The following is a 27,097-nucleotide window of genomic DNA, read 5'->3' on the forward strand; positions in this document are numbered from 1 at the left end:
TCTCGCGAGCTGGAGATAAAAGTATTTTTTTTCTATATAACGTTGCCATTTCTCGCTTTTAAAGCATTGAGTTTGTAAATCAAAAATTCGTTAAAGTTTTACAAAATATAAAATCTATAATAAAACAAATTCCAAATTTGGGATTTCAGATGCCCATATTCGCAGTAGGATTTCGTCATTCAAAATTCGATGGTTCTATGTACCATTGTTTTATCACAATGCGAGAAATAGACAATCATTTATGCAGATTTTTCATTATTTAATTTCTTCAAATATAATGCAGGATTCTAACATTTTGTGGCAACAGTTTGAAAAGTGAACCGACGTTTATGAGTCCGACGCAAAATCGCAAAACGAAAACAATAGTCCTTCAGGGACAAAGCCCCTTTGGACTAAAGAAAAAAAAAAAAAAAAAAAAAAAACCTTTGTTAGACATTGTCCGATGAAAAATGTCAAGCACTGCTCCGTCAGTGACCCAAAGGTAGAGAACATTTACGAGAGAAGCCTTGTGGAGTCCTCCAAAATAAAGAAGACAGATAAATGCTCTGATTACTGTAATGTGTGTGGATTGAGCATCTCTCTATCTTCCAAATCTTCCAAATTTGACGGCAATGGATTCGATATAAATGTTCGCACAATCTACTAGAATTTTTACTATTATTTTATCCATAAGCAGTTGCCAAGAATTCATAGGGAAGGTCACAAATTTTGCTTCACAAACATTTCCGAGAAATTTACTCACAATGTTGTGAGCAAGAGTTCTCACAGCAAGTCTTGGTTCTTTTTTATTCCGTTTTGTCACATTATAGTTGCCAAGATAACAATTCGCCGACGGACACAAAATTACTTAATTCATTACTAGATTCATCGCTTGAGTCTAACGCCTCTTCAGAATTCGACTGGGGATCACTAAACTGTTCTTCACCAACTATTTCTTCGTCCTCTTCATTAATTGTATCTTTATCATTCGACACTTCGGCTAATAGTTTCTGTAGTCTTTTCATTTCATCGTCATAACTCAAATAGCAAGACCTTTTTGCAACTGCCTCATCTCTTTCACAATTTTAAATGACAATGCGAGCGCGCGCCTCGGGCCTGGGAAGCCCGGTTACTCAGTTTCTGAGATAAGATGAAGGGTTAAATTCCGGAAATGCTTGTGAATGACAAGTACATGACCTTACACACAGCTACTGAGAAGGTCGGAAAATTTCACCAAAGGAAGAGATTTTCGTATTATCTTGTGATTATCTTGTGAAATATCACTTTTGTTGCATCTGTTCTTTATAAATGTGAAATAGCAGAACAACAAACCGCTGTATCACTTTTAAAAATATTGAAATTATGTTATTGTTGTGATTATCTTACTTCTCTGACAGTTCAATAAGAACAAGCCTACGAAATTCATCGTGGCAAGGAGTGCAAGATTACGGCTGTTGTTGGCAACTGCTTTGAACGCCTTACAGGTGACAGTGTACGACTTTGCTCAGTTCCACCCCCAATTCCGGGGGCGACGACTCCGATGTTCTTCCAACCCTCTTCACCTACCATCAACCTCTCGAGAAGACTTTTTCAGCTCGCCGCATATTTACAGTCCCCCATGCCGCACAGACAATAATATATTTACAAACATCCATGCCTTCTCCAGGATTCGAACCTGGGCTCTTCGGTATGGCAGTCAGCGTCGCTAATCACTATCCCGGTTGCATATTTCACAAGTGCACATCTGTGTAGCCACCGAGGGTGTGGCTTCTAGGATGGACCAATGAACATTCAGTAATATTTCTGTCATGTCACATGATATGACCTTTCGCGTACTTTAAGATTTAAGCAAGATGGTTGAAAATATTCTGCCACGCAATTTTCTGTAAAAAATAATTAAAGCATCGCCGATTGTTTCTGAAACTTTTCTTTGCGAAGTTAGATCAAATATAGGCAATTATGAAGATTTCACTACCTGGTTGAAATAAATACAAACACATGTTGGATAGATACTTCGCAAAAATATCGATGTGAAATATTACTTCACAAACATTTCCGAGAATGTTTAAAGTAATGAGATAAAGAAAGAAATATGTGATAAACATCTGAGAGCAAATACAATCTTTACATAAAACTATGCGTATGAGAAAAATATTGATACCAATTATATATGTAAATAGAAGTCAGCACTTTTTATTGCAGTCAATATGAAAAAGATGTTCTATAATAATAACCAACGCAGAATTTTATTCAAAGTGAAATTTACTTTCGTATACATTTAGTGTGTTAAATTTCACATTTAATAACTGCTCACTCTTGAGTGCACTGTCTACACAAGAAATGCTCATCAAGCAGAATGAATTTATCTTATTCACAACGAGTATATTCAATTTATTCATATATAACTTTTTTAACAATGTATATAATCAGATCATATGTATTCTGAATCTTACACTTTAAAAATCACAAGAATGCAAGCACTGAAATAAGAAAACACTAGATTCATTGTAACACTTTCAGTCATTCTCATCTCAATTAAAAAAAATATACACTTGAATTCTTTTAATCCACATAATATGCCGTGAACATCAATCCAAATATTAATGCGTGATAAAAATCTTGAAAGTGAAATGTCAGCGATTAATTAAACTCAGAAAACGAAAGCACTACAAGATTTCTACTATTACGCCATATATTTTTAACTGCGAAAAAAGTGCAAATTAAAACGTAAACAACATACGCTCACATGTATGAAGATTTAGCGTCACTAGAGCAATAGCAGCTCATTGGTCCATTTTCAAAACCCCTCCCTCAGTGTCTGTGCTGATGTGCATTTGTGAAATATGCATCCCGGTTGGGCGGCATCGAATATATTCTCGAAAGTATCATCGCCACTCATAGAATCTCGTTGTAATGTGAGAGTGGAAGAGAGCCAATAAAAGAAAACAATTGTGGGTTAAAACTTTGAGTCGTTTCTGCATGCATATGTGGCGCCTGATGTGCGCTTTATCTCGTAAGAAGCCTACATTTAAAAACAACGTAATTTATTTATCTGAACTAATTTTCCTTAGAGGTTTTTCCATGAAAGCTTCCATTCCTTTAAGCAGGTAACTCTTAAACTAAGCAATAACTACAATTATTACCCTAGTTTTAAAATGATTTTTATCTACTTAAACTTTTTCAAATAAATGTATATAAATTTAATAGTTCGGTTTATCCCTAGAAGAATAAAAGGAAAACTAAAAGTTATTGTCAAAGCTTTCTCAATGCGCAGAAAAGACAGAGAATATTCTTTTTTTTTTTCACATAAAACAATTTTATTGATCATAATATTATTTACCAGCATAATATCAAAATTCTTAACAGTTTTATACTAATTTAATTTAGAAAATTCGTTCTTGGTTTGACCGTATTATATTTTTTGAAACTTAATTTCTTCAAAAGAGAACACTGTAGAAAAACATATAAAACAACAGACTGACTATGTCTTTTGTCCAAACTTCCATTACACATTTTACTTTCTTTACACAAAACGACACTTCAAATAAATCTAGCAAAGTGGCATATTTAAAAGCACTTTAAGTGTCACGTATAATACACAAAATACCACTTGAGCATCACAAAATAGCTTGTCCACTAATCTCACTGACAACAGGTCTGTGCATTTTATGAGAGTTTATCCTTTTGGCTTTGAGATCTTTCATTTTTTGTGGCGCTTTGTAAGGAACTCTTTTCTTTTCAGATATTAGGCAATCGTACGACGAATCTAACGGTTTCACATTAGTCACGTCTTGGATAGCCCTGATCTTAACAAGACCATCCTTCAGTTTGCGAACAGCGTCATGGGAGTTCATCAGCTGAGAATCTTGCCCCGAAAGGTCCTGACTTAGATGCTTGTTGATTTTTGGAAGCTCATCTTTCTCAACGTCTGTGAATACCACGGACGATTCGCTGCTTGGCATAGTACTGCCTTCTAAAGAGTGGCCATTTTGATTACCACCAACACATCGCCTCAAGCGTTCGATCTCTTTTTGCTGAGACAAGATCTGGGCATCCTTTTCCCCCAGTAGGTCCTCTATCCTAGACTGTTCTTTGCGAAGTTCAGCTTCGAAGAGGAGAAGTTGGGATACAATGCTCTGCATTTCGGAGTCTTTCTGGATAAGGAGAACTCGCATTTGCTCCTCCTTTTCCTCCATTCGCCTCCTCCAGCTGGCTGCTTGTTGTTGCGTTTTGGTAACTTGGCTTTTCAGTTGGTTTTTGACTTGCCGAAGCTCCCGCTCCCTCATCATCAATCTTGTTGTCAAGCGAAGGATTTCAGCTTCCAACTGAAAAGAAAAGTAGAATTTGAGAATTCATTTCTTATAACATTATATTCTTAATCATTTAATCTCGGAAAAATTTTCTGAGACTAGTATTTACAAAAAAATGAAGAACTGTGAGGGCTTTGGAAAATACCTCACAATTTTTGGGACAGTGAATTCCACTGATCTGGAATATTTATCGAGGATACAATTTTATCAAAACTTAAAGAAAAAAAAGTTAGCTAATTATTACTAAGTTTAATCAAGTGTTAAAAAGTATGAAACAGAAAATAAAATCTGAAAGCTTTTAGATTTTATATTATGCCCAAACGAGAGTTTTTTTTTTTTTTTTTTAATTTACAGACACATATACGTTTCAACTGCATTTGGGCTAAAAATATTTAAAAACAGCATATCTTTAGAATTTCCGATAAACAGTTCCGCGAGCTGGAAATAAAAATATTTTATTCCCTACAGTGTTGCCACTGCTTGCTTTGAAATTGTTGGTTTTTTTAATCAAAAATCAGTTTAAATTTTATATACTATGAAGCAGACAATGAAACAAATTCCAAATTCGGGCTTCCAGGTGCCCATGTTCGGGTGGAGGACTATGTTATTCAAAGTTTGATCACTCTAGCTACCACTGTTTTTCACAATGCAAGAAATATATGTACGTTCATTAATTGCAGATTCTTCATTAATTGGTTTCTTTAAATATAATGCAGGGCGATAATATTTGGTAGCAACAATCTGAAATGCGATACATCGCATTTAAGTGATTCAACGTAAAATACCATTTCGAAACTAATAGCTCTTCTGAGCTAACTCTTGAATCATCAGGCGTATCAGAAGTCTTTGACCTGGCGGCCTTTACTTCCATATTTCACTTCAGGTTCAACAATCTAAAATAAAACATGGTAATTTCCATTTAAAAAAAAAAAAAAAAAAAAAAACGGATAAACTTCTATCATAAGCAAAATTAAGCAGAGTAAGCAATGGCACGGAGAAGAGCGGTTACGTGAAAGGGCTAACTCGAAGAAGTTTTCCTCGGCTCAGGCAAACTCGAAGAGGTTCGCAAAAACGGGCACCCGCGTGAAGTCGCTATCCCGGCGTAATGCTTCCGACTTTCGAATCTTTGTAGTTTCGAGCAGTTTATAATACATGTCGATGCAAATGAAAGTTCAGAGCAGTAGTAAAAATCTGCGAGAGTACGTAAATGAGTCCAACAGAAACAGCCCTGCGGTGCAGGCCATGACGAAGGTAAGTGCGCATGATAAGCAATTGGCATAAAAAGAAGAAAAACAAAGTGCCTAAAGCTCACTGATGAGAGTCCGTGTGTGAAGTTAACATAATAGTAGTAAGTAACATTGAATATAAAGCATAGTGAAAAATAAAATATATACAGGTCAAACATTTACAACAAAAACAGCAACACCAGAAAACAATCATTATGAGACAGTGTATAGATATATTTAAGTTGTGACAATTAGGTGTACGCGTGAATTAAAAAGACAGTTACTGATCGAGGTACCTGAAGACCGCAAGCGGTCGTTTTCTATTTCTTTCAGTGTTATAGTCGTAATTAAGCACTGGAATAGTGCTGTTGTTGACATTTGAAATATTTTTATAGAATTTTTCAGCAAGGTTAGCAAAATGAATATATAACATTGGCATCTCAAGCTCTTGGTGAACTGCCGAGTTTCTGATGAACCATCGACAGTTCGCCGCTTGTCTAAGTAATATATTTTGCAGTGTTTGAAGTTTCTTAACATTAGTAATACTAGCGTATCCCCAAACAGGACAGGCATATGAGATTATAGGACGCAAAAGGGTCTTTCTTGTAAATGAGCAATTTGGTGTCAATAGAGAGAACTGAGTTCCCGACCTGTGAATAAACATAAAAAATGAAGTGATGGTTAAAATATTCCGGTGTTCTCTGCATACTATGTAAATTAATGTCATTTTCAGATATTTACTTTTAAGGTAACTTATGGAATGTTAACAAAACTTTTTTCCCCATTTGAGCTTGCACGTTCTTTTACAAGTTATTTTTTTATTTAAGATATTACGCTTACTCAGATTTAGTTGAGATGCCTATAAATAAATGGCAGCAGGAATACTCTAAAATTTTTCTAAAAGTTCAGAATATTTTTTATAGATGGCAGTAATAATTTACTAAGCGTAGTTTTTATGGAAAAGAAAACTCTGCGAAAATGAAATAAGTTTAATATTTCGGCTCTTCAGACTACACAATGCAAATTATTATTGAAATAGTCCAGGGAATAATTTCGAATTCATCCCCCTCTTTCCTGAACATCCATGTCACTTTTTTAAAGTTCCATTTTAAATTAAAACAGGATGTATGTTTAACATGGAAGTAGAATAGGTATGCTAACTCTATGGATTTTATTCAGATTTAGTTTAGAAATCTGCTCATAGATGGCAGCAGTAATGCAAGAATATTAATTTGAACAATGTCTTCGTACATCACACAATACCAGATTCCTGTATTCATTTGGTTGATAAGATAATTTATGTTTTACAGTTTCTAGTTTTCGTAATATTTTTTAATTCGTAAAATTTTTTTTGGTGGCCTCTTCTTCGAGATGTCAGACTACAAAATAAAGTTTTCAATCTGCAATGCATTTTTTACTTAATTATTGTGCATACTTATGTGTTTAAACTCCAGAACAATGAATTCCCTGTTGCTCTTTGTTATTTCTTCCCCATAACATCAACTCAGTATCCAAAAAGTGAAAAAAGGAGTGAAAACATGAAGCTTTTTCTAATTTTTCAATAAATTAAAAAAAAAAAAAAATATTTCCTTTATTATATTTAAACGAAAATTCTGAAATTTAATTCATTCACAAATACACTTGAATATATCATTACCGCCGTCGAACACTGACAGTGCAAATTCCTTTCGATTTTGTTTAAAAATGAAGCATGTCGAATGCGGGGATGGTAATTTTTGAAGCATTATTCTCAGATGACGCTGATGGAAACTGCTAAATTTCCATAAATTGAAAGGAATACCCTTTCTTGTGTTTTTATTTGATATAGAAAAGCTCCGGCTTTATTTATGTCTCTCCTAAATGTAGCTTTTAGATGCATCACTGAGTCAATCGTTTAGGGAAAAATATCAAAGGATATATACTGCATTACTGCTGCCATTTATGAAAGACATCCGAATTAAATAATTTCTGCGTATGAAGTACATGAAAGCTATGTGCCTAAGGCGAGGAATGCCTCCGTGGAGGATTTTCTAAGGAAAATGGGTTTATGTTACATATGGGGAAACTATAGATGCAGCCAGGCTCGAACCGACGTCAAACTACCAGTATTCAGAAATCTTAACCCTTCGACCGATAGTGGGGCTTGAAATGTTAAGAGGGGGGGGAAGAGAACCATGGATTTTCAAACGAAAGAAAATTCTTCTCAATCTTGGTTAAGGAATAAAATTTTATGTGTTTAGTCATTAAATAATGTTCAATTACCACTATCTATCAGACACTAAATTTTAAATTTTCTCCTTAAATGACAGGAGAATGATTAAAATGATCTGATGTAATGTATTACGCGAAATAAAATTCCGGAAATATTTGCTTGATTCGAAGAAGCAGATCCTCGCAACGTATTATTTAGAGCAGTGCTTTTCAGTTGTTGTGTCAATTTCCGAATAGCGGATAAACTAAAATCCCTTTCACTAAAATTACAATGGCTCGACGCAAAAATCTGTTGTATATTTTATCAAGAATCTCAGTTTGTGAGTAACTACACTCCAACAAAATTAAAACAGTTAAATGATCTTTTGCATGATGAACAGAAATATTCTAAGAAGCGGTTATTGTCAGGTGACGCGAAATTTAGATGAATACGCTGCACAATGTGGGCAGGGTCAGTAAATTTGAGTATATCTACTTCAAGCCACGGAGTTTGACGCAGTTTGAATGACCTCATTCTGATCTTGCTTCTTCACGTTGGCTTCAAGTGTGATATGTTTTAATACCGTGTTTTTCTATATTGCTCATACAACTAAAGATTGCAGATGAAAATCATGTTTTTGCAGAAGAACAAATGTGGACAGCTGCAATTCCGAACCTGAGATTTACCAAACACAAATATGAAATACTGGATATGTAGAAACAGTACGCGTAAATGACGTCGCTGAATTACGCAGGTATGAAGATTTGTGTTAAAATAAACTTTTGTTTTCATGAAAACTATATATAGATACTGAATGAAAAAAAAAATCGTTAGCTTATCTAGATGTTCCAGCTGTTCCTGCTAAATTATAAGGAGTCAAACAGTACAAACGGAGATTTTTCGCCTTCAAAGTGTTAGAATTCTAACAAATAATAAGTGGCTAGTATTTGAAATGCAAGTTAAATTAAAAAAAGACATTCGAAATTCGGATTTTTTAACATTTCGAATAAAAAAAAATCACGTCTGCAATATACATATATGCAATGGGCATTCGACATAATGTCGAAGTACGTTGCTCAAGTACGTTACGTGTTCAATAATCATTCAAAATGCAATTTTATGTGGACTTCTTCAGAATATTTTGCGACAAGCATTATTTTAAATAATGAGTGCTACAAATGACACAGATTTTAGCACTCCATAAAAGGTCATGGCAAAATTATTTGCCATACTTTTTATGCCTGCACACATGTGTACCCTAAATAAAATTTTATGGCAATGATGAAGTTTTTTTCTAAAATATAGAAAATGTATCATTTTTAAAACGTTTTTTTAGTTAATATTTCGATATTTTTCTCTTTGTATAGCAGCCTGAAATTTCTAAATTGCAATTTAATACCTCGAAGAAGAATTTACCATTAAAACCGTTCTTAAACCATTTTTAAAACAAAACGTTTTAAAAAATGAAAAACCATTCAAATATTCTGGTATTCTTAAATAAACATATAATATGAAAACTATTGCCAATTTAGGAAACTCGGTGTTTCCTGTTGAATAAAATTCAAACTCAACTCAAAAAGAAATTTCAAATGTAAAATATCCTTTTGCTTCTGTATTTCTCTTCTGAATATGAAATAGAATAAATATAAAAATATTATAATATATAATATCATCGTTTGAACAAAATCAGAAACAGAAATAAATGCAAATGCTTGCAATTTTTATGCAAACGCAAGTGCACACAAGAGTAGAGTAACGCATGTTTTGAGTACTGAAGAAATCTGAAAAATCTTATGCATTATCAAATGACAACAGTATCTGTTTATCGCGTATTCGATTTAGTGGCAAACCGGAAAGAAAGACGGAAGGATTACTTAACTCGAGAAGATTTTACTTCAAGGTGTAGGGACCGAAATCTAGATTAATTTCATTTAAAAAAAAAGTTTTACAATATACAACTTTCAAACATATTCTTTCTGGGGGGGGGTAGGGTACGAACTGCGCGAAATTTGATCGAAGATCCCCCCCTCTTATCTAATCCACGAACTGCGGGACGTTTCCTGTCCCCTCTTTCCTTACCAAGAAGATTGGGCGTTACAAAAAGTCATTTATCCCCATTAATGGGACATTTTATTGAGACTGCAGGCCTCTATTTTCGTTTATCAATATTGTAAAAATTGTGCATACAAAACAAATACTAATTTAAAATCTGGCGTGTGCTAAAGTAAAAATTAATTTCTTTTACACTGATTTTAAAGTTTTATGATGCTTAAAAGAATTATGAGTCATATCTTTTTTATTCTCTATAAAAATTAAAAACTTTCCAAGTTGTAGATTTTAGTCGATGATATATATATATCTATATACCAGTTTTGAATAAAAAAATTGATAGATTAATGACATACACAAAACTGATACATAATCAAGCTATCAAATATTGGATTTGTAGCGCACCTTAAATAAGTTTCTTGTCTAAATAAATATTAACAAATCATCTTAGATAGCAGAATGGTTTTAACTATCAAATTTACCAGTTTAGGTAATCAGTTCTAATTTAATTTAAACAATTTTCTTTATTAAATCTAAAAATTAGATTTCTTAAGTGGTTCCAAATTCACACTAATATTATTGCAATATATTGCCGTATTAAGCTTTCCATTTTTAGTCATTGAAGTTATTTAACTATTTATGGTTTATTATTTATGGTTATTTTAAGTTTATCTAACTTTCTTATAAATTCCATATTTTAATACTAGAAACGTTTAAATATTTATTCTGTTTTCCAGTTACTCTACCTGATGTACTTTGGCATACATTTAATTTCTAATGCACATTTAATTAATAAATTGATAATTATGAGCGTCTGCAGAACTTTCATAATTAACAAAATAAAAATCAACCCCCTTATATTCATATCTTGGGATTTTCAGTTCCCTTTTAATCCATTCCTTTTTCACATATTGTTGCACTATATGAAGTTTCATATGTATGCTATCATAATAATTAAAATTTATTTACAATTTATACACGTCAGAGTTCCAAACGCATACTAATGTTGTTATAATAGATTTCATACTAAGCGTTTTTTAAATTTAACTATTAATTTCTGCAAACATTTACATGATTACTTTAATTAACAAAAAATATTTCTAGCACACTTTGATACGGAATAATCTTTTGCACGCCAGTGACCTATACTAAATTTTCCAGTCTAGTTCAGACATCATGACTATTGATGGCCTTTATAAAAAATACAATTGGTGTGCTTTATAATTATTTAATTTATGATACTATTATAATATTCCTTGTTGTAATATTGTAATTAATGAAAGATGTTTCTAATGCTAATATGTATGTTTACTAGTACCTTTTATTTTCTTTGTTAGTTCTCGCGTTTATTACTCTTTTTCAAGTAATTAGCCTGCTTGTTAAATATTCTTTATTTGTTCTTGTGATTGCGATATATAATTCTATTTCTTTATTTTTATTTTCCTCTTGGCTACAAGTGGCTTCGAAAAGTAAAACTGTAACCCTGTGGGCAACGGGGGGAAGAAATTTTGATTCGCGCAGTTGGACTATAACAGAACGATGGGGGATTTTCATTCGCGCAGTTAGAGCACACCCAGGAGATTGATGTTTGATTAGTTTAATAATACATTTGTAGCAAAATCAAATAGAGTTTAATTGCCTTATTGATACATTTTACAAGAAATACATAGTAAAATTTCTTTTGTCGAGAAATCAGAAACACTGCTTCCACATTTTAATGTAGATCTGCTATTGCCTTTTGTATTTTAAAAATATTTTTTTAATAGTATTAATACTTTTTTTCGATATTTGTATTCATACCCAGATACATCCCAAAAGACAACAACAACAAAAAATATGAATAATATACTACATGGAGAATTTCAACGTTCTACTCCATTTATGCCTAAAAGAATTGTCCATTTAGCCAGGCCACTGTGTTACGATGCCAGAATCTTACATTCCTCATCGTTTAAAGTGAAATGGAGGGGAAAAAAAGTCGTTCCGCCAAGGTATAAAATTTCCGAAGAATTTTGATCCCCGCGGGCTTAGCAACTCTCATTTACTGAAGCAAAGGGAAAGGAAAAATAACTATCCTTCCTCCCTCTAGAAAAGCCTTATCATCACCCATCAAGGCGAGTTATGATGGCATGTCCGCTTCAAAAGCCAAACTGTTTAAGGCGCCATATTGAAATCCGTCTCTTTAACGCCGTAACTAAAAATTTTTACTGCTCTCACAGTTTGATTATTGTTTTCAATTTAAAACCACGTCTATAAACATATATTCTCGCCATTCCTTGATCTTCAATATTATAAAACTACTTTTTATTAGAGTGAAAGTTGATAATTTCATTTGGACATCTTAACAACATTTTGCAACGAGTGTTATTTTATATCAAAAGGCATCACGTACACAAAACAAATTCTAACTATTTATATAAGAAGGTATCAGAATTTTTAATTTGGCTCAACTAACATCTTCATCCCAAACTGAATTTAGTGATTAAGAGGCAGTTTCGTAATAACATACAGAATACAAGTACTTTTATATATTTCTTTTTCTTAGTCGAATATATATTTTTAATACGTACTCATTATTTTTATTACATTTTAAAATGTACTTACTCATACACAATTTTAACAGTTTGATATCCTTTCGTTTACACATATAAAAGTACAGAATGCTCAAAACCGAAATGTTGGAATAAAAGACAGAACTTAAAATTCACAGTTGAGTGCAGCTGAATTTTATTAACTGGCAGCAGTAGTTTTTATTTTGGGACTAGAACAAAACAAACAAGGGACGATGTTCACAGTGTAATAATTGTATGAATTTGTAATGTGTAACAAACCACCTGTATTTTTAACCAGATTTACTCGGAAAATTAGTTCATTTGGTTACGTAAATTAAATCAGCATTCAGAACAAAAACACACTTCAATACCATTTGTAGTCAATGGGAACAGGAAGATTAATTGGTTGTGAACTATTTAATTTTGCGATTTATAAACCTATTTTTAATAATTGATGATTTAACAATGTTTTTGTCTATCCGATTATGCACATTTAAGTCATGTAGTATTATGGATTTAAAAAAAAAATGTCTAAATATTACGACATCATCTATTATCACTGCTGTTACAGAACACATTTTATACTCCCCCTTTTCCCCCATAGTTCCGCAGTTCCGCAATAAAAAAATAATTTTTTGGAGAAGAGTAGTAATATAAAACTTTTTCATCTGAAATATAATAAACATATAATAGCCACAGCCTGTGGTCCAAAATGGCGACAATAAGAAGAGAACGTAAAAATGCTCGCGAAAGATAACGTCAAGCTCCAGCGAACACTTCAAACGACATTCAAGCCATGGAGGTAGGAAGTTTCAAGCACGTGAATGCACGTAATCCGAGCAGTTCAACTTTCACTCGTACACAGGCTAGAATTCTTGCCTTCTCCTAGTTACGCGCACACACGTTTCGCCGCCGTTTTTTATACTCTCGCAAAACGGCAGATGTCATAGCACAGATCTTAAGTCCCATATGTTTTACGACAAGAATGAAAATATACACTGAATCGGCAGTTGTTTTGACTTTGCTCTAAGTAGATTGCATAAAAATTAATGCAGCGATTCGCTAGAGCGAAAGCAAAACATCAACTCACCGGCAAGACCATAATAGTATATTTTTTTTTTAATTTAACAACATGTTAAATGAAAATATTGGAACTAGTTCAGAAGTCAAACAACAAAAATCAGCGTTATCTTTTCAAATTTTCACAGCACTAATTTCGATGGTTTTACTGAACCACCATCGTCTGCTGCAAAAGCGCAAATGCTGCAAAAGCGCTGATCATTATATCCTATCTCGTTCATTTGCGCTTTTGCAGCTGACGATGGTGGTTCGGTAAAACCATCGAAACTAGTCCTGTGAAAATTTGAAAAGATAACGCTGATATTTTTTATTTGACTATTGAATTAGTATTTGTTCGGCGTGTTATTGTGTCTTAATTATAGGAACTAGATTTTCTCTTTCATTGGAATCTGTTGCCAGTCGAAAAAAACCAGGACACTATTCTTTCATGTTTAATTTGTGTGTTATTTGTTATTAATTAACAAACTAAACTATTTAAAAGTAATAGATGCAGTTCTTATTATATTATAAGCTAGGTTGTAAGTACAATACTAAAAAGACCAATTTTGGTCAAAATCTTTTGTGCAATATGTTGCAAAATTAAAGAAATGAGAAGAGAAATTGTAATCAGCTCACCAAATGTTACCAGGAGCTGTGGCTCCAAGAAAAAGTTCAGCACAGTTTTTTTTTTTTTTTTAAACAATGACATTGAATAAGGTGAAATATTAGGCTACATGCGAAATAAAATGTAAATTATAAAAATATATATATATATAAAATGTTGTATGATCTTAAATTCATTTAGTGCGAAAACAAGTAAGTTACTACTACTTGCGCAATTGCTGCAAAGTAAGTTAATAATAATTTATTTACTAAATAATATTGAAGAATTGATTATATTATTCTCCTAAGTTGAATTATAGTAGGATTATCTTAAAAGAGTGAATCCATACTAGTAAGTTGTATTTTGAAAGATGTTTTGAAGTAACTTGAAAGTTAATTGCTAAAAATGTTTTAACGGGGGCTGGAATTAAATCATGAATAACGAAATTTCAATTGTAAAAGGAATAAATTAAAGGCAAGAATTAAATTAAATGCATGTAATCATTGTCATTGATCGGAAATTAGTAATTAAATAATATTTTTTTCAACAAAGCCATCACCAACGCGGAGGTAAATTATTCAGACAATTTTAAGTACGAGCTCCTAGAAATTGACATCAATTTAGGGCCAAGGTCCTATGCAACCCACATTTATCGAAATCCCCCATAAATAATCTTAACTTCTTCCAGCCAATTTCGAAGTATCAAAACATGACATTTTCATTTACGCTGGCCTGGGCCACATCTACACAATCTTCCTGCAATTCCATGTCAAGGTATTCCTGCGAAGCATTGCATGTTATGTCTCCCCTAACCGGGTTATTTGAGGTGCCTGTAATAGCGGGGTATAATTCCTGCTGAAACAGGCATATCAAAAGTATCAAAGATAGGAAGAGAGCAGTGCAAAACAGCGTCCAAGCGACAACTGATCTAGAAGCATAAGTGCGCATTTATCCAATGCAGAGGCTCACCAACAGAAGGTTTTGGTTTAGGTTGTTAATTAAGAGAAAGGTTTTAGTTCTCGAAATTTTGAGTCCAGTTTCCGAATTAGCTTTCCCGTCAACGTTATGCAAGCCATGTGACACAGATTGATCTAAAAATGACGCAGTCCAGAAAAGTTATTTATTTATTTATTTTTAGAATAGAGAAGGGTAACTTAGAGGCTATTGTTAGTTTAAATTATAATTTTGATTTAAATATTTTTTATCTTACATACACATATATTTGAACGATTCAAGAATTTTCCAGGATTCGGATTTGAGAACATTTAAGATTCGTCACAGCTCTAGTTTTTCATTTTATGCGAAATACGCAGGCAAGAATTAATATATAAATATTTATTCGTACCTGCGTACATAAAAAGCTCTATTATTGCGATTTATTAAAGTTTACATAGGTTAGGCAGTGCTTTAATTTTATTTAGTTACTAGCAGCTTTGCTAGTAACTAAATCAAAGCCTTTGTCTGGCTTTTAAATGTACCGGAAAAATGGTTGAAGGGAACACCAAACGTTAAATTTAAAAACTGCATAGAATTTTACTCTGCAGGAAAACTTCATAAAAAAAAAAGTTATTACGTATAACAAAATTACAATGGAATAAGCAATATCCCTTAATACAAATGTTAATTATCATAATAAATAAATTAACCAATTTCCCTTTACGAAATCTTAAGAACTCAGATGGTATAAAGGAGGTTAACGTTGTTTCCTAAAAAAAATCACTCAAAACTTTTCAGTATCTTAAAAACAGTGAAATGAGCAATAAATAACATAAAAGAATACAAAAAACAAAAAATTCTGAAAAGCAAAGTATAATTAATGATATTTTATCTTATATTTTCAAGAGAAAAAAATTAATTACAATGAAATAAGCTATATCCCTTAATACAAATATTAATTATTCTTATTAAAAAATTAATCAACTTTCCGTTGAAGAAAAAAAAAATCATACAAAACTTTTCAATATCTTACAAACAGTTAAATAAACAAAAAATAGCATGAAAGAAACTCAAAAAACAAAAAATTCCGCGCGCAATTTTACTCTGCAGAACAACTTTATCAAAATAAAAAATAAAAAATAAAAAAATAAAAAATAAATAAAAATGTGTTATATATATAAAAAAACTGATGTGTACACCACAGGACTTCCTTGTACAGAATATTAAATTATAAGCATTTTTTCTTGCATTTCATTTAAACTTACAGGATTGAATTAAATCTATTTCGCCGACAGCGCATAAACCACAATAGAATAAATGCATTCTTTAAAATTCACTCTAGTATTTGTTTACCATAGCGACACTCTGGCGCTAGATTCACTTAACAGTATTAATAATTATATAACAGTTAACTTATATAGTAATTATAAAACACTTAACTTATATATTTCGTTCTTATTATAACTCATAATGCACAAAATTTATATCATTTAAAGAATAGAATTATCTAATCGTTGCCACATGTTCTATTCAAATACTATAATAAAGCTAGAACTATTTATAAAAGAAATTAAGCAAACAAAAAAAAAAAAGAAACAGTTTTTCACAGACGATTGAGTATTTCTGATTTAATTAATTCAGTTCTCACTTCGCGAGAAGGCAAAAAAAAAAAAAAAAAAAAAAAAAAAAACTCAAAATATCTATATTAAAAATTACGAAGTAAATCTTAAACACTTATTCCCTCGAAAAATTCCAGAAAGAATTAAGCATGATTTAATTGGCAATAATAAATGAATGCGTTATCTTTGTTGTTGCGAAGCTAAGTTTCTCTAGATTGGCAACAAATCCACTAGTATCCTGTTTCAAATGTAAACATCAGTGGCCGCCATCAAGAGAAGTATTAGGCTTAGCGGCACTTAAACAACTTTAAAATTGTTGATAATTCTAAAAATATTGCATAGAGATTTACTAAAGGCATAAAAACCTTAACCGGAAGATAAGAACAACATAATTCAATCATTTTTAAAGCAAAAAATGTACAATTTAAAAACATATAAGAGTAAAGAAATTGAGATCACTGAGCCGGGTAACAGAGTGGATATACACTGGTGTGCAAAAATTAAGGACGAGACGGTTTTTTCAATATAACTTTGTACAAAAGCTTTCCAAATCAACACATTTAATACCGTAAGATCCCCAATACGTAAGGACATGAGTAATGTAAGCAACACTTACTAAAAGAGAAATCAGAGGGATAAAAAGAAGTATTATTGAAAAAGTAGCATGGAGCGCAATGCGACTGAAAACCGAAACATCTCTGTAATGGGTGTCCAGCAAGAAACATCCGGTCTTCAATAGGCGATATGATCTCCCCTGACTGCTAGGCAGGTTTCACAGCGTCTGTCCATGCTGAGAATGAGGGTGTCAATGAGTTGTTGAGGCATTGCTGCCCATTCGTCTTGCAACGCCAATCGAAGCTCCGGAATCGTTACTGGTGGTAAGGTACGAGCTGCCAAGCGTCTGCCTAGAAAATCCCATACATGCTCGATGGGATTGAGATCTGGAGATCGTGCCGGCCAATCCATACGTTCAATATCCTCACTCTCTAAGAGCTGTTCGGCAGCTACTGTGCGATGACATGGTGCATTGTCGTCCATGAAAAGGAACTGCGGACCCATAGCGCCTCTAAAAAGACGCACATATGGAAGAAGAATCTCGTTACAATAACGGGTCCCGTTGACTGAACCTGCGTCGAAGATGTGAAGGTCTGTACGACTACCAAGCATGATGCCTCCTCAAACGAGAACACCGCCACCTCCATACCTGTCCCTTTCAATGATGTTCGAGGGATGATTGCGCTCTCCAGATGAGTATGCGATGAGAATCGCTACTCAGACTGAATCTGCTCTCATCAGTAAAGAGTACTCGTCCCCATTCATTGTCTCTCCAATTCCGGTGTTTCCGGCACCTCAGAGAACGCCTTCTCCGATGGGCAGGCGTTAGAGATACACACCGTACAGGGCGTCGTGCAAACAGACCACCACCGTGCTGTCTTCTGGCCACGGTAAAACGCGATATCGTTCGTCCAGTCGTCTGTGTCGTGTGTCTAGCGATTTCTCCCGTTGTCTGCCGCCTGTTTCTTCTGGCCTGTAAGGCAATATACCGGTCATCTGCGGGTGTGGTTCCTCGTGAACGACCACTACTAAACCTCCGGATAGCTGTTCCTGTAGTTTGAAATTGTCTCCAAAGTCGTGAAACGATGCTGTGAGCAATTCCGAACTCTGCAGCCACACTTGTCACATTGCGGCCTTCCTCCAACTTCCCAATGATTCGACTTCGGGTAAAAGCATCCAGATGTCGTCTAACAGATTGATTATTCGCCATTTCTCGCTGAGGCAGCAACTCGGTGTGATTTTAACTGCTATACGGCGTGCAATCTCTTTCCCAGAAATACTGATCTTACACCGACAACATGCTTTATACTACTCAGACACTCCCCCATTACGTCTACCTGCATATCTGCGCATGTGCTACCGTACATCACCTTATTTAATCTCTTAATTGGTCTTTCTGTCCGCTCTGCCTCTTCGTTCAGCTGATATGCTAATTTTTCGACTTCGTCCTTAATTTTTGCACACCAGTGTATATATAAATATATTTATATACGTTTGGTGCGGCCGATTGCAAGCAAAATACGAGGGTGCTTCTTTGGTAGAGGTTTGCACGGATTTTTGGCGATTTACGTTGGCGCTATTGTTGACGCGGTTTTTACACACGTCAGCCATCTTGAACAACGCTGTTTTTACGCTTAGTAAAGTATTTGAAACTTTAAAAAAAAGATAAATATCGTTAAAAGTAATGGATTAATTTTTGGTTGAAAATGTCGTTTTTTAAGATGGCAGGCAAGTGTAAATAAATACATTTACTATGAGTATAAAATAGTAAAGTAAGGTTATTATTACTTTCATATAACAAAGAAGAGAATAAAAACACCGCTATAAAAACATTAGGCCAACGTTTAATTAGATTAAAATATTACTGAAATTGAATATCGAATTAAAAAACATCATACCAACATTTAAAAGAATTAGAATATTATTAAATTCAAATACTTTAAAATACGTTATATAGAATATAATTAACATTAAAACATATGGACAATAATTATCTCAGCAATTTCTGAAAATAGTGTATTAATTTTTTTAACAAAAATTGAAGTATACAATTATAAAATAAAAGAAAAATATGTACTTACATTTTTTTGAGTATTTAACCTGTTGTTTATTGATAAGTACCACAAAAAATTAGAATCATAATTTAGATAACATCTTTGAAGGAATTCGAAGATATGAATTAAATTTTAAAACGGCGCGGAAATGCAGAAATTTACAGTAACCAATCAGGGAGCTGATTACAGCTCGTTAATGCACAAATATTCTATAAGCAATCTGAGAGCTTATTACATCACGGCTAGAATTAAAATTATTTAAAAATTCATACATAATAAAATCATTTTTAAAAAAAAATGCAAAATTAAATTGTATTTTAATATTTAACAGCCATAAATAATGCTTAAAACATTAGATTAAATTTATACATATTAAAACGAATTACTTTTAAAGTAAGGTGACGTCATTGATTACATCATCCACAAAATAAAATTTCATAAAATATGATAAACAATAAAATTTTTATTTCAAATAAAAATGCAAAATTAAATTGATTTTTAATATTTAGAAGCCATAAATAATATTTTAAACACGGAATTTATGCACAATAAAACGCATTATTTTTTAAATAAAATGACAACAAAGTATCGGTTACCATAAATAACTTATCCAGCAATGGGTTTACCATAAGTTGTATTACTCGCCAAAGGAAAATCGCCAAGAAATCGCCAAAATCCGTGCAACCGTCTACCAAAGTAGCACAAATACGAGGAGCACATCTACATGTTATAGCAGTCCTATATACAAAATTTTAACGTTCTGAGGTTACTCGTTTTTGAGTTATGCGAGATACGTACGTGCGTTCGTACGTACATACGTTCGTACAGACGCCACGAAAAATTCTCTTCAGAATTAATTTTAAAGCAGTTTTATAATTTTTTTTGAAGGAAAAGAGTATTTTATTCTGTCCTTACGTACAGATATCACGCAAAACCATCGTTAAATTGCATTCAATAGCGGTCAAAATGGATATTTTCGTTTAAATATGCTGCCTGAAACTTTTCGCGATTACAATACTTCCTTTTTACTTCGTACAAGGAAGTAAAAAATGACAATGAAATATGCCAACCTCTTAAAAACAGTGACATAAGAAATACGATGAAAAATTTTTGCCAAACCCATATTTCTAAAAGATGAAACTATTCAAAATGATGCGATTTCATCAAAAACCTATCAACAACAATAAGAAAGGAAAATTGTTGCCAAAATCACATTTTTAAAGATGTGAGAAGTGTACTCGAAAGCTTCATTTAAAACATTTTTAAAAAATACAAAATATTATCATTTTTCCAAAATTCTTTTTGTAAAAGCAGTCGCAAGGATGAAAGTTTAACATGTCCAAAAATCAAAGAAAAATAAACTGTACATTTTTAAACATAAACTTTTTTAGAAAAAATCCCGTTGAAAAGGTGTTAAGCTCACTTTGTTAAATAAATTCGTATTTAATCGATTTATTGAAACACGAAATTTATTTTAAGTTCGTAAAATAGCTAAGTGCCTACATTTCATAAGGATGTGAAAATGGAGTGCGTAGAGTAAAATCTCGATTTTCTATAGCATTATATCTCAAAATGAAGTGATTTCGTCACAAAACATTAAAAAAAAAAAAAAAAAAAAAAAAAAAAAACCATTCTAATTCGAATTTCGAAAAAATCCCTTCGAGGTGCACTGGCTCTTGTCTAGATGCACCTATGTAGCAAATTTCGTAGCCGTGGGTCTAATAGCTTACGCCAGCGCAAACGAAAGACACACACACAGAGAGACTGTTTGTTAGAGGTATACTTATATATTACGTTAATCTACAGCAATGCGAGTAAATATTCTTTTTAACAACGACAAAAATTACATTACGAATTCTTGTACATACATTTTACACCGTGAAAGGTACAGACATAAAAATCTGTCGCATTTCTAAGGTGTAGAATGTGAAAAATGAAAACAATCAAAATACAAAATAAACGCAAACATTATGTAAAATAAAAATAAATAAGTTAATAATTCTAGGAAAAAATTACGAAATTGTACAAGGCGACTAATTCGTCCTTCAGTTCTTGAGAATAATTGAATGATACCATTTGAAAAAAAATTCGAAACATCGTGTTTACTTTACATCACATAACGGGTGGCAACAAAGGAAACAAATGAACACGCAAAGGCGAACGAAAACAAATTACGAAATTTTCAGACAGACTATTTGCTTCAGTAAGCAATCTGTTTTCTGTTTTACAGTAAATGGTTTCCTGCGCTTCGATTATTCAGGCAAATGCGAAACCAAATTTTTCTGACCCACAATTCGATTATAATTTAAAATGTGAAGATAAAATCGAGTACGACATAAATTTATTTTCCTACAAATCAAAGATAAAAAAGACCTTTTAATTATCTTCAATATCAGAAAATTACGCTGCTGAATACAGTGTCAACACTGATAAAGTGCTTTTAGTTTGATTTTTTAATAATATTTTCGAACAACTGTTATTTTATACCATGAGTGTCATAAATAAAGTAGGTTTCCAATATTCTTTACATAGCAAAATATTCTTTTCCTCGATTACACCACCGTCTACAATAAAATTAACGTCGAATGATTACGATGAAGTTGACATTTATTATTTAAGTTTTACTAATAGTTAGCTTTATGTTAATTACTTTTCTATGTTCATGATGCACTAAATGGCCTTATTTCGCTCTCAGTGAAACGTTTCTGCCCGGCCCTGTTCTAGAACTCTTTTCGTTCTTTGCCCGTTAATGTCCCATGCATGATCGTATCTACATATTGTGTTTTATCAGGATGTAATTTTTCATATGAGCTAAAACCTTCCCGAATTAAAATCTTAGAACTTTCGAGATAGGAAAAACTTATAAAGTGAAAGTGAAAGTATTTTATTCAGCATCACAATTTTATCAACAAAAGGTTTCCAGATATTCTGTAGTAGAAGATATTAACGTAACCGTAATAAACGTTAATAATACTTGTTTTTAAATAAATTAATTAATTATAAGACATTATTTTAGATTGTCTGCTTTGTTTTACATTCATAAACAGCCTGTTTATTACAACCTGAAAATTAAAAGATAATTAACGACATATGATAAGTAATACATGCCACATGGCAAGTAAAAAGTAGTAATACTTTTGGGGCTTCAAATTGGTTTCGTGAACTCAAATATAGTCTATATATGAAATGAAAAGACTATTCCAGTTGTTAATAAATTTACACTATAATTTTTATAAATATTACCGGCAATTTATAAAAAGCGGAGTTCTAGAACACCTAGACATTTTATAGAATTCCGAAAATTGGCCGGCAATGTACGAAATGATTAACAATTCATACTTTTTCAGACATTTTACAGAATGGCAAATGACAAAGTGCAAAATGAAATACATCTCTGATTCATTTCGAATATCCATACATTTAATACATTCATATATAATCCACACATTTAATACATTCATATATAATCCACACATTTAATACATTCAATAATTAAAAAAATTTCATGCATTGTTTTAAGTTTCTTGTAAGCAAAGCATAACTTGTGTTTTGTACAAGTTTGATTATTTTTACGTATTTTGAATAAAAGTTTTTTTTAATAACATTCTCTCATTATTTTTCAAAATAACATTTGAAAAAGTAATGAGTATTTCTGAGGAATGCACGACTTTAAATAATAGATTTATCATGATTTTTTTTCATACTTTGCTTAAATAGTATCTGTCATTTTGCAGAATACATAGGTATTATATAAAATGCCTAAGGACAATATACAGTAATTCTCATATTTCATACTTTGCCTAAAAACGCCAGGCATTCTACAGAATGTCAGCTTTCATACATTGCCGGTAACATAAACACTTTTGGAAACTAACGGTTAGAATTTAGACTGTTATCGAAAGAAGATGAATATGTAATATATAATGAAAATTTAGTTTGTTAGTTGAATATTTACACCTTGAAAGGAATGTACAATTTTCGATTAATATGTAAAATCATTCTTGTCAAAATAAATAAAGTAAGATAATAATAATTTATTTACTAAAGTAAGATTGATTATATTATCTCCTAATATAAATTTAGTAGAATGTATTTATCTCCTAATATAAATTTAGTAGAATGTATCTAAATGAAGTAATCCAGAAGTATGAAATTTAATCCCGAAAATAATATTTTTAAAGGAACTTGAATTTAAATCATGAAAAATAGAAATTCAAACTTTAAATATGAAAATTAATAAACCAAGTAATTATCGTCATTGATCGGAAATTCGTTGACATTTCAAGGGGAACAAACCAACCCCCGTTCAGTTAACAATAATTAATAAATGTTAAGGTGTTTCGTCTTTTACTCAAGTAAGAATGATGATGCCAAACTGGCAATTTTAGTTAATGCCAAAATTGTAGTCGAACTTTAATTCAATTAGTGAGATTTCTCTCATGCCCCGGGCACCGCTCACAGAGAGGCGCCAAATAGTTCCTAAGGAAAACGAGATTTTTCGGAAAATTGCAACTTTTATTTTGATTGATTTCTGGGAAATACACTTGAAATTAATAATTACTATAATATTGTTACGGATTTGGTATTTAATTAGTTAATGTTAGTAGAATTATAAATAAAGTTGTTTTATTCTCCGTGCAGCGCAGCGCGTGACGAATATTAAAAGAAAGCTAGCCAGAAAATTAAAAATACAAGAGCGCGTGCATTGTTTAGAAAACTGCTCTTGCTGACTGTAGAGAATTCGCGGATTAGCTTTCTCTAGCTGTTTTGAATTAAGTTCTGTTGAACGTTCGAATAAGGAAAAGATAACTACTGTGAGATATTGTAATACTGTACGAATGTCTGAGGAGTTTTGTTTTATTTATTTGTGATAATAATATATCTTATTCATTTTTCATCGGACTTGTGCATTCAATTCATAACGAACCCGTACGCAGGCAGCAATATAGTTAATTATTTCCGTTCTTGATCTTTCTGATAATATAGTTATAAATAATGTTTGCAGTAAAATATCTCCGTATGAAAAACGTTCTTCTTTCTGATTTAAATTTTTTTTAATGAAATGTGCGTACAGCTCGCGCTTGTTATTTTAAAACGATAATAAACAAAACACTGCAGTCTTTTATTATATTATAAGCCCTTCCTTCGACTTTTAACTATTATTAACTCAACCACCAAACTACAAGTATAATAATCGTTTAATAATCAGAAATTAGAAGAAATTTCGACTCCTGATACTGCTAACCAAGAACAAATATCGCAGGTCTTTAGGTACGTAGGTATTGATTTTACCAGCAGAAAAGTTTCTATCAAAGAATCTTTTTTGGAATTATTGAAATACATGCTCAAGATACAGTCTCAATTGAAAATAAAATTTTAGAAATATTAAATTCCGATCAGATTTCATTAACAAACTGTAAATCACAATGTTATGATAACGCTGCCGTGATGTCGGTTCACATACCTGGCGTTCAACAAAGAATTATGGAAAAAAAGTAATGACAAATTTGTAAAATTTGCAAACTGTGATAACCATTCACTAAATTTAGTAGGAGTTTCTGCAGCTAAGTAAGATCTAGACGTTGTAACATTTTTTGGAATAAGTGGAAACATACACCTCTTTCTCTGATGTTCAGCATTACGATGGGAATTTAAAAAAATTTTAAAGAAAGCTATTAAACAAGCATATGAAACAAGATGGAGTGCCAGAGCTCCAGTCAATTATTGTTACTGTCGATGAGTTGGAAGAATTAGTAGAACTATTAGAAAAGTTAGAAGAGGACAGTTTTATCACAAGTGACACGAGAAATGAAGCTACAATTTTGTTGGAAAATACAATGAATTTTAATTTCATAACATAAGTCCTCTTGAGGAACTTAAGTCTTCATACTGTTGCGTGCGTACGGGTTCGTTATGAAATGAATGCACAAGTCCGATGAAAAATGAACAAAAATTTATTATTATCACAACAAAAATGCTTAAATTTTCTCAAATTATCATGCAGTATTACAATATCTCACAGTAGTTATCTTTTAACTACTCAAATGTCCAATAGAACGTAATTCAAAACAGCTAAAGAACGCTAATCCGCGAATTTGCTACAATCAACAACAGTAGTTTTCTAAACAACAACAAACTAAGCAACTACTACAAACTGAGATGTTTTCCTCCTTTTATAAGATTTTAAAATCACGCGCTAGAATTTTCCAGTACTTTCTCGAAATCAAATAATAATTTATTTATTTAACGCACGCGCTCTTGTATTTTTAATTTTTCCGGCTTAGCTTTCTTTTAATATTCGTCACGCGCTGCACTGCGCGAGAAATAAAACCATTTAATTTATAATTGAACTAACATTAGCTTTTTAAATACCAAATTCGTAACACTGCCCCCTTCCCAAGGACTGCACGTCCCGGGCAGTACAATCCCTGGACAGGAAGCTAAACTTACAACTGTGGCATAAATGCAATTGAGGCATAAACATTACATTACAATATCAAACAATATAAACAATAAATGCAATAACTAACTTAAACAAATCAAATGCTATCAAATACTAAATACAAAACAAATACTAAATACAAATAAAATACTAAATGCAAATCAAATACTAAATACAAATCAAATCAAATACACATTTAAAAACAAAAAGGACCATGGTCTGATACTATTTACAATTATTTACATTACGTACTATGGCCATAGTAATGAGCTAACCTGTCGTAAGAGTTCGAAGACTCACGGATCCGAAACATGACATCATTTAGCCTGTTTAGGATTGTGTGCGAACCATCCCAAGGTGACTGTAAATCAGGCCTGACTCCTTTTCGTCGAATCGGGTTCCACAACCACACCTTGTCTCCTTCGTTGGATCTATGTCCAGCAGCTCTCGTGTTGTATCTGGTCTCCACTTTCTCCGTCGCCAAGTTCACTCGCTTTCGTGCGGAACGGTGCATCACTTCAAAACGGGCCTTGACATCTTGGATGTGTTCCTCAGGCGATGAAGGCGCATCCGTACGGCGATGAAACAGGCGGTCACAAGGCAGACGAAGGTCTCGACCGAAGAGCATCTGAGATGGCGAATAGCTGGTAGTCTGGTGTTTCTTTTCGACCCTAGCATGATTTCGGCTGTTTCTCGAGCTGGTTCTTTCGGACAAAGCGTCGGCATTTCCAGGTGAGGATCCCTTCTTAGGATGGATAGTCATGTCTTTAGATCCTGAAAGCAATTTGTTGTTTTTCAAGTCTAAGGAAAAATTGTATTTCCTTAAAAAGTCCAATCCGAGTATGCATGGATCTGTAATATCCGCCACATATGCCGTGTGATGGTAGGCGGCACTTCCAAACGTGATGTTTACGTTTAACTTCCCAGCTATGTCGATCTTGTCACCAGATGCAGTCTGAAGGGTAACACAGGATGGCGTCCAAATAAGTTTATCTTTAAACTGTTCAGCTAAATCTTTCCTAATGATGGTAACATTAGCTCCTGTGTCAATGATCATACTGCAAGGAACTCCATCGATATTCCCATTGATGGACAGTCCGTTATTGTTGCCACTCACTGTATAAATTTTAAGAGCTTTAAAACAAGGTTTTTCACTATCTGGCAACCTCCGTTCCTCGATATGGTCACTAATTTGTTTACTGCGTTGTTGCTGGGAAATGGTCTTATTTTCCGTACCTCGGGGTCTGCACTTTCTTCGTATGTGGCCTTCAACTCCGCAGTTCCAGCACTTTAGAATTAGTTTCTTTTCACTTCTGTTCCGTCTCAAGCCACTGACTTGTCTGGTAAAATCATCTGCTTTATATTCCGTACCCTGGGGTATTCTGCAATTCCGTCTTAGGTGACCTTCACTACCACATCTCCAACACCTTAGAGCCACTTTCTTCTCGCTCCTACTCTGTATCAAATCTTCGACTTGTCTGGCTAAATCATCTAAACGAGCCATCAGTTGATCCACTGGCT

The 27,097-nt window shown here is 32.8% G+C and overlaps 1 protein-coding gene across 4 annotated transcripts in view; it reads right to left on the bottom strand.

Annotated features, from left to right (window-relative positions):
- Nucleotides 1-3,263: 3,263 nt before the first annotated feature.
- LOC118185324 (uncharacterized) overlaps nucleotides 3,264-27,097 on the bottom strand; it is a 108,362-nt gene continuing 84,528 nt past the window's right edge. For 3 of the 4 annotated variants that reach the window (XM_035355162.2, XM_035355163.2, XM_035355161.2), the window contains one exon: nucleotides 3,264-4,304. In XM_035355162.2, the coding sequence (XP_035211053.1) occupies nucleotides 3,597-4,268 (672 nt within the window). In that variant the 5' untranslated portion in view covers nucleotides 4,269-4,304 and the 3' untranslated portion in view covers nucleotides 3,264-3,596. The remainder of the gene's footprint in view (nucleotides 4,305-27,097) is intronic. The other variant, XM_035355160.2, reaches the window with a different exon arrangement.

The sequence above is a fragment of the Stegodyphus dumicola genome, chromosome 8, assembly GCF_044657685.1.
Source record: "Stegodyphus dumicola isolate Sdum_Otavi_A_Nest chromosome 8, ASM4465768v1".
NCBI lineage: Eukaryota > Metazoa > Arthropoda > Arachnida > Araneae > Eresidae > Stegodyphus > Stegodyphus dumicola.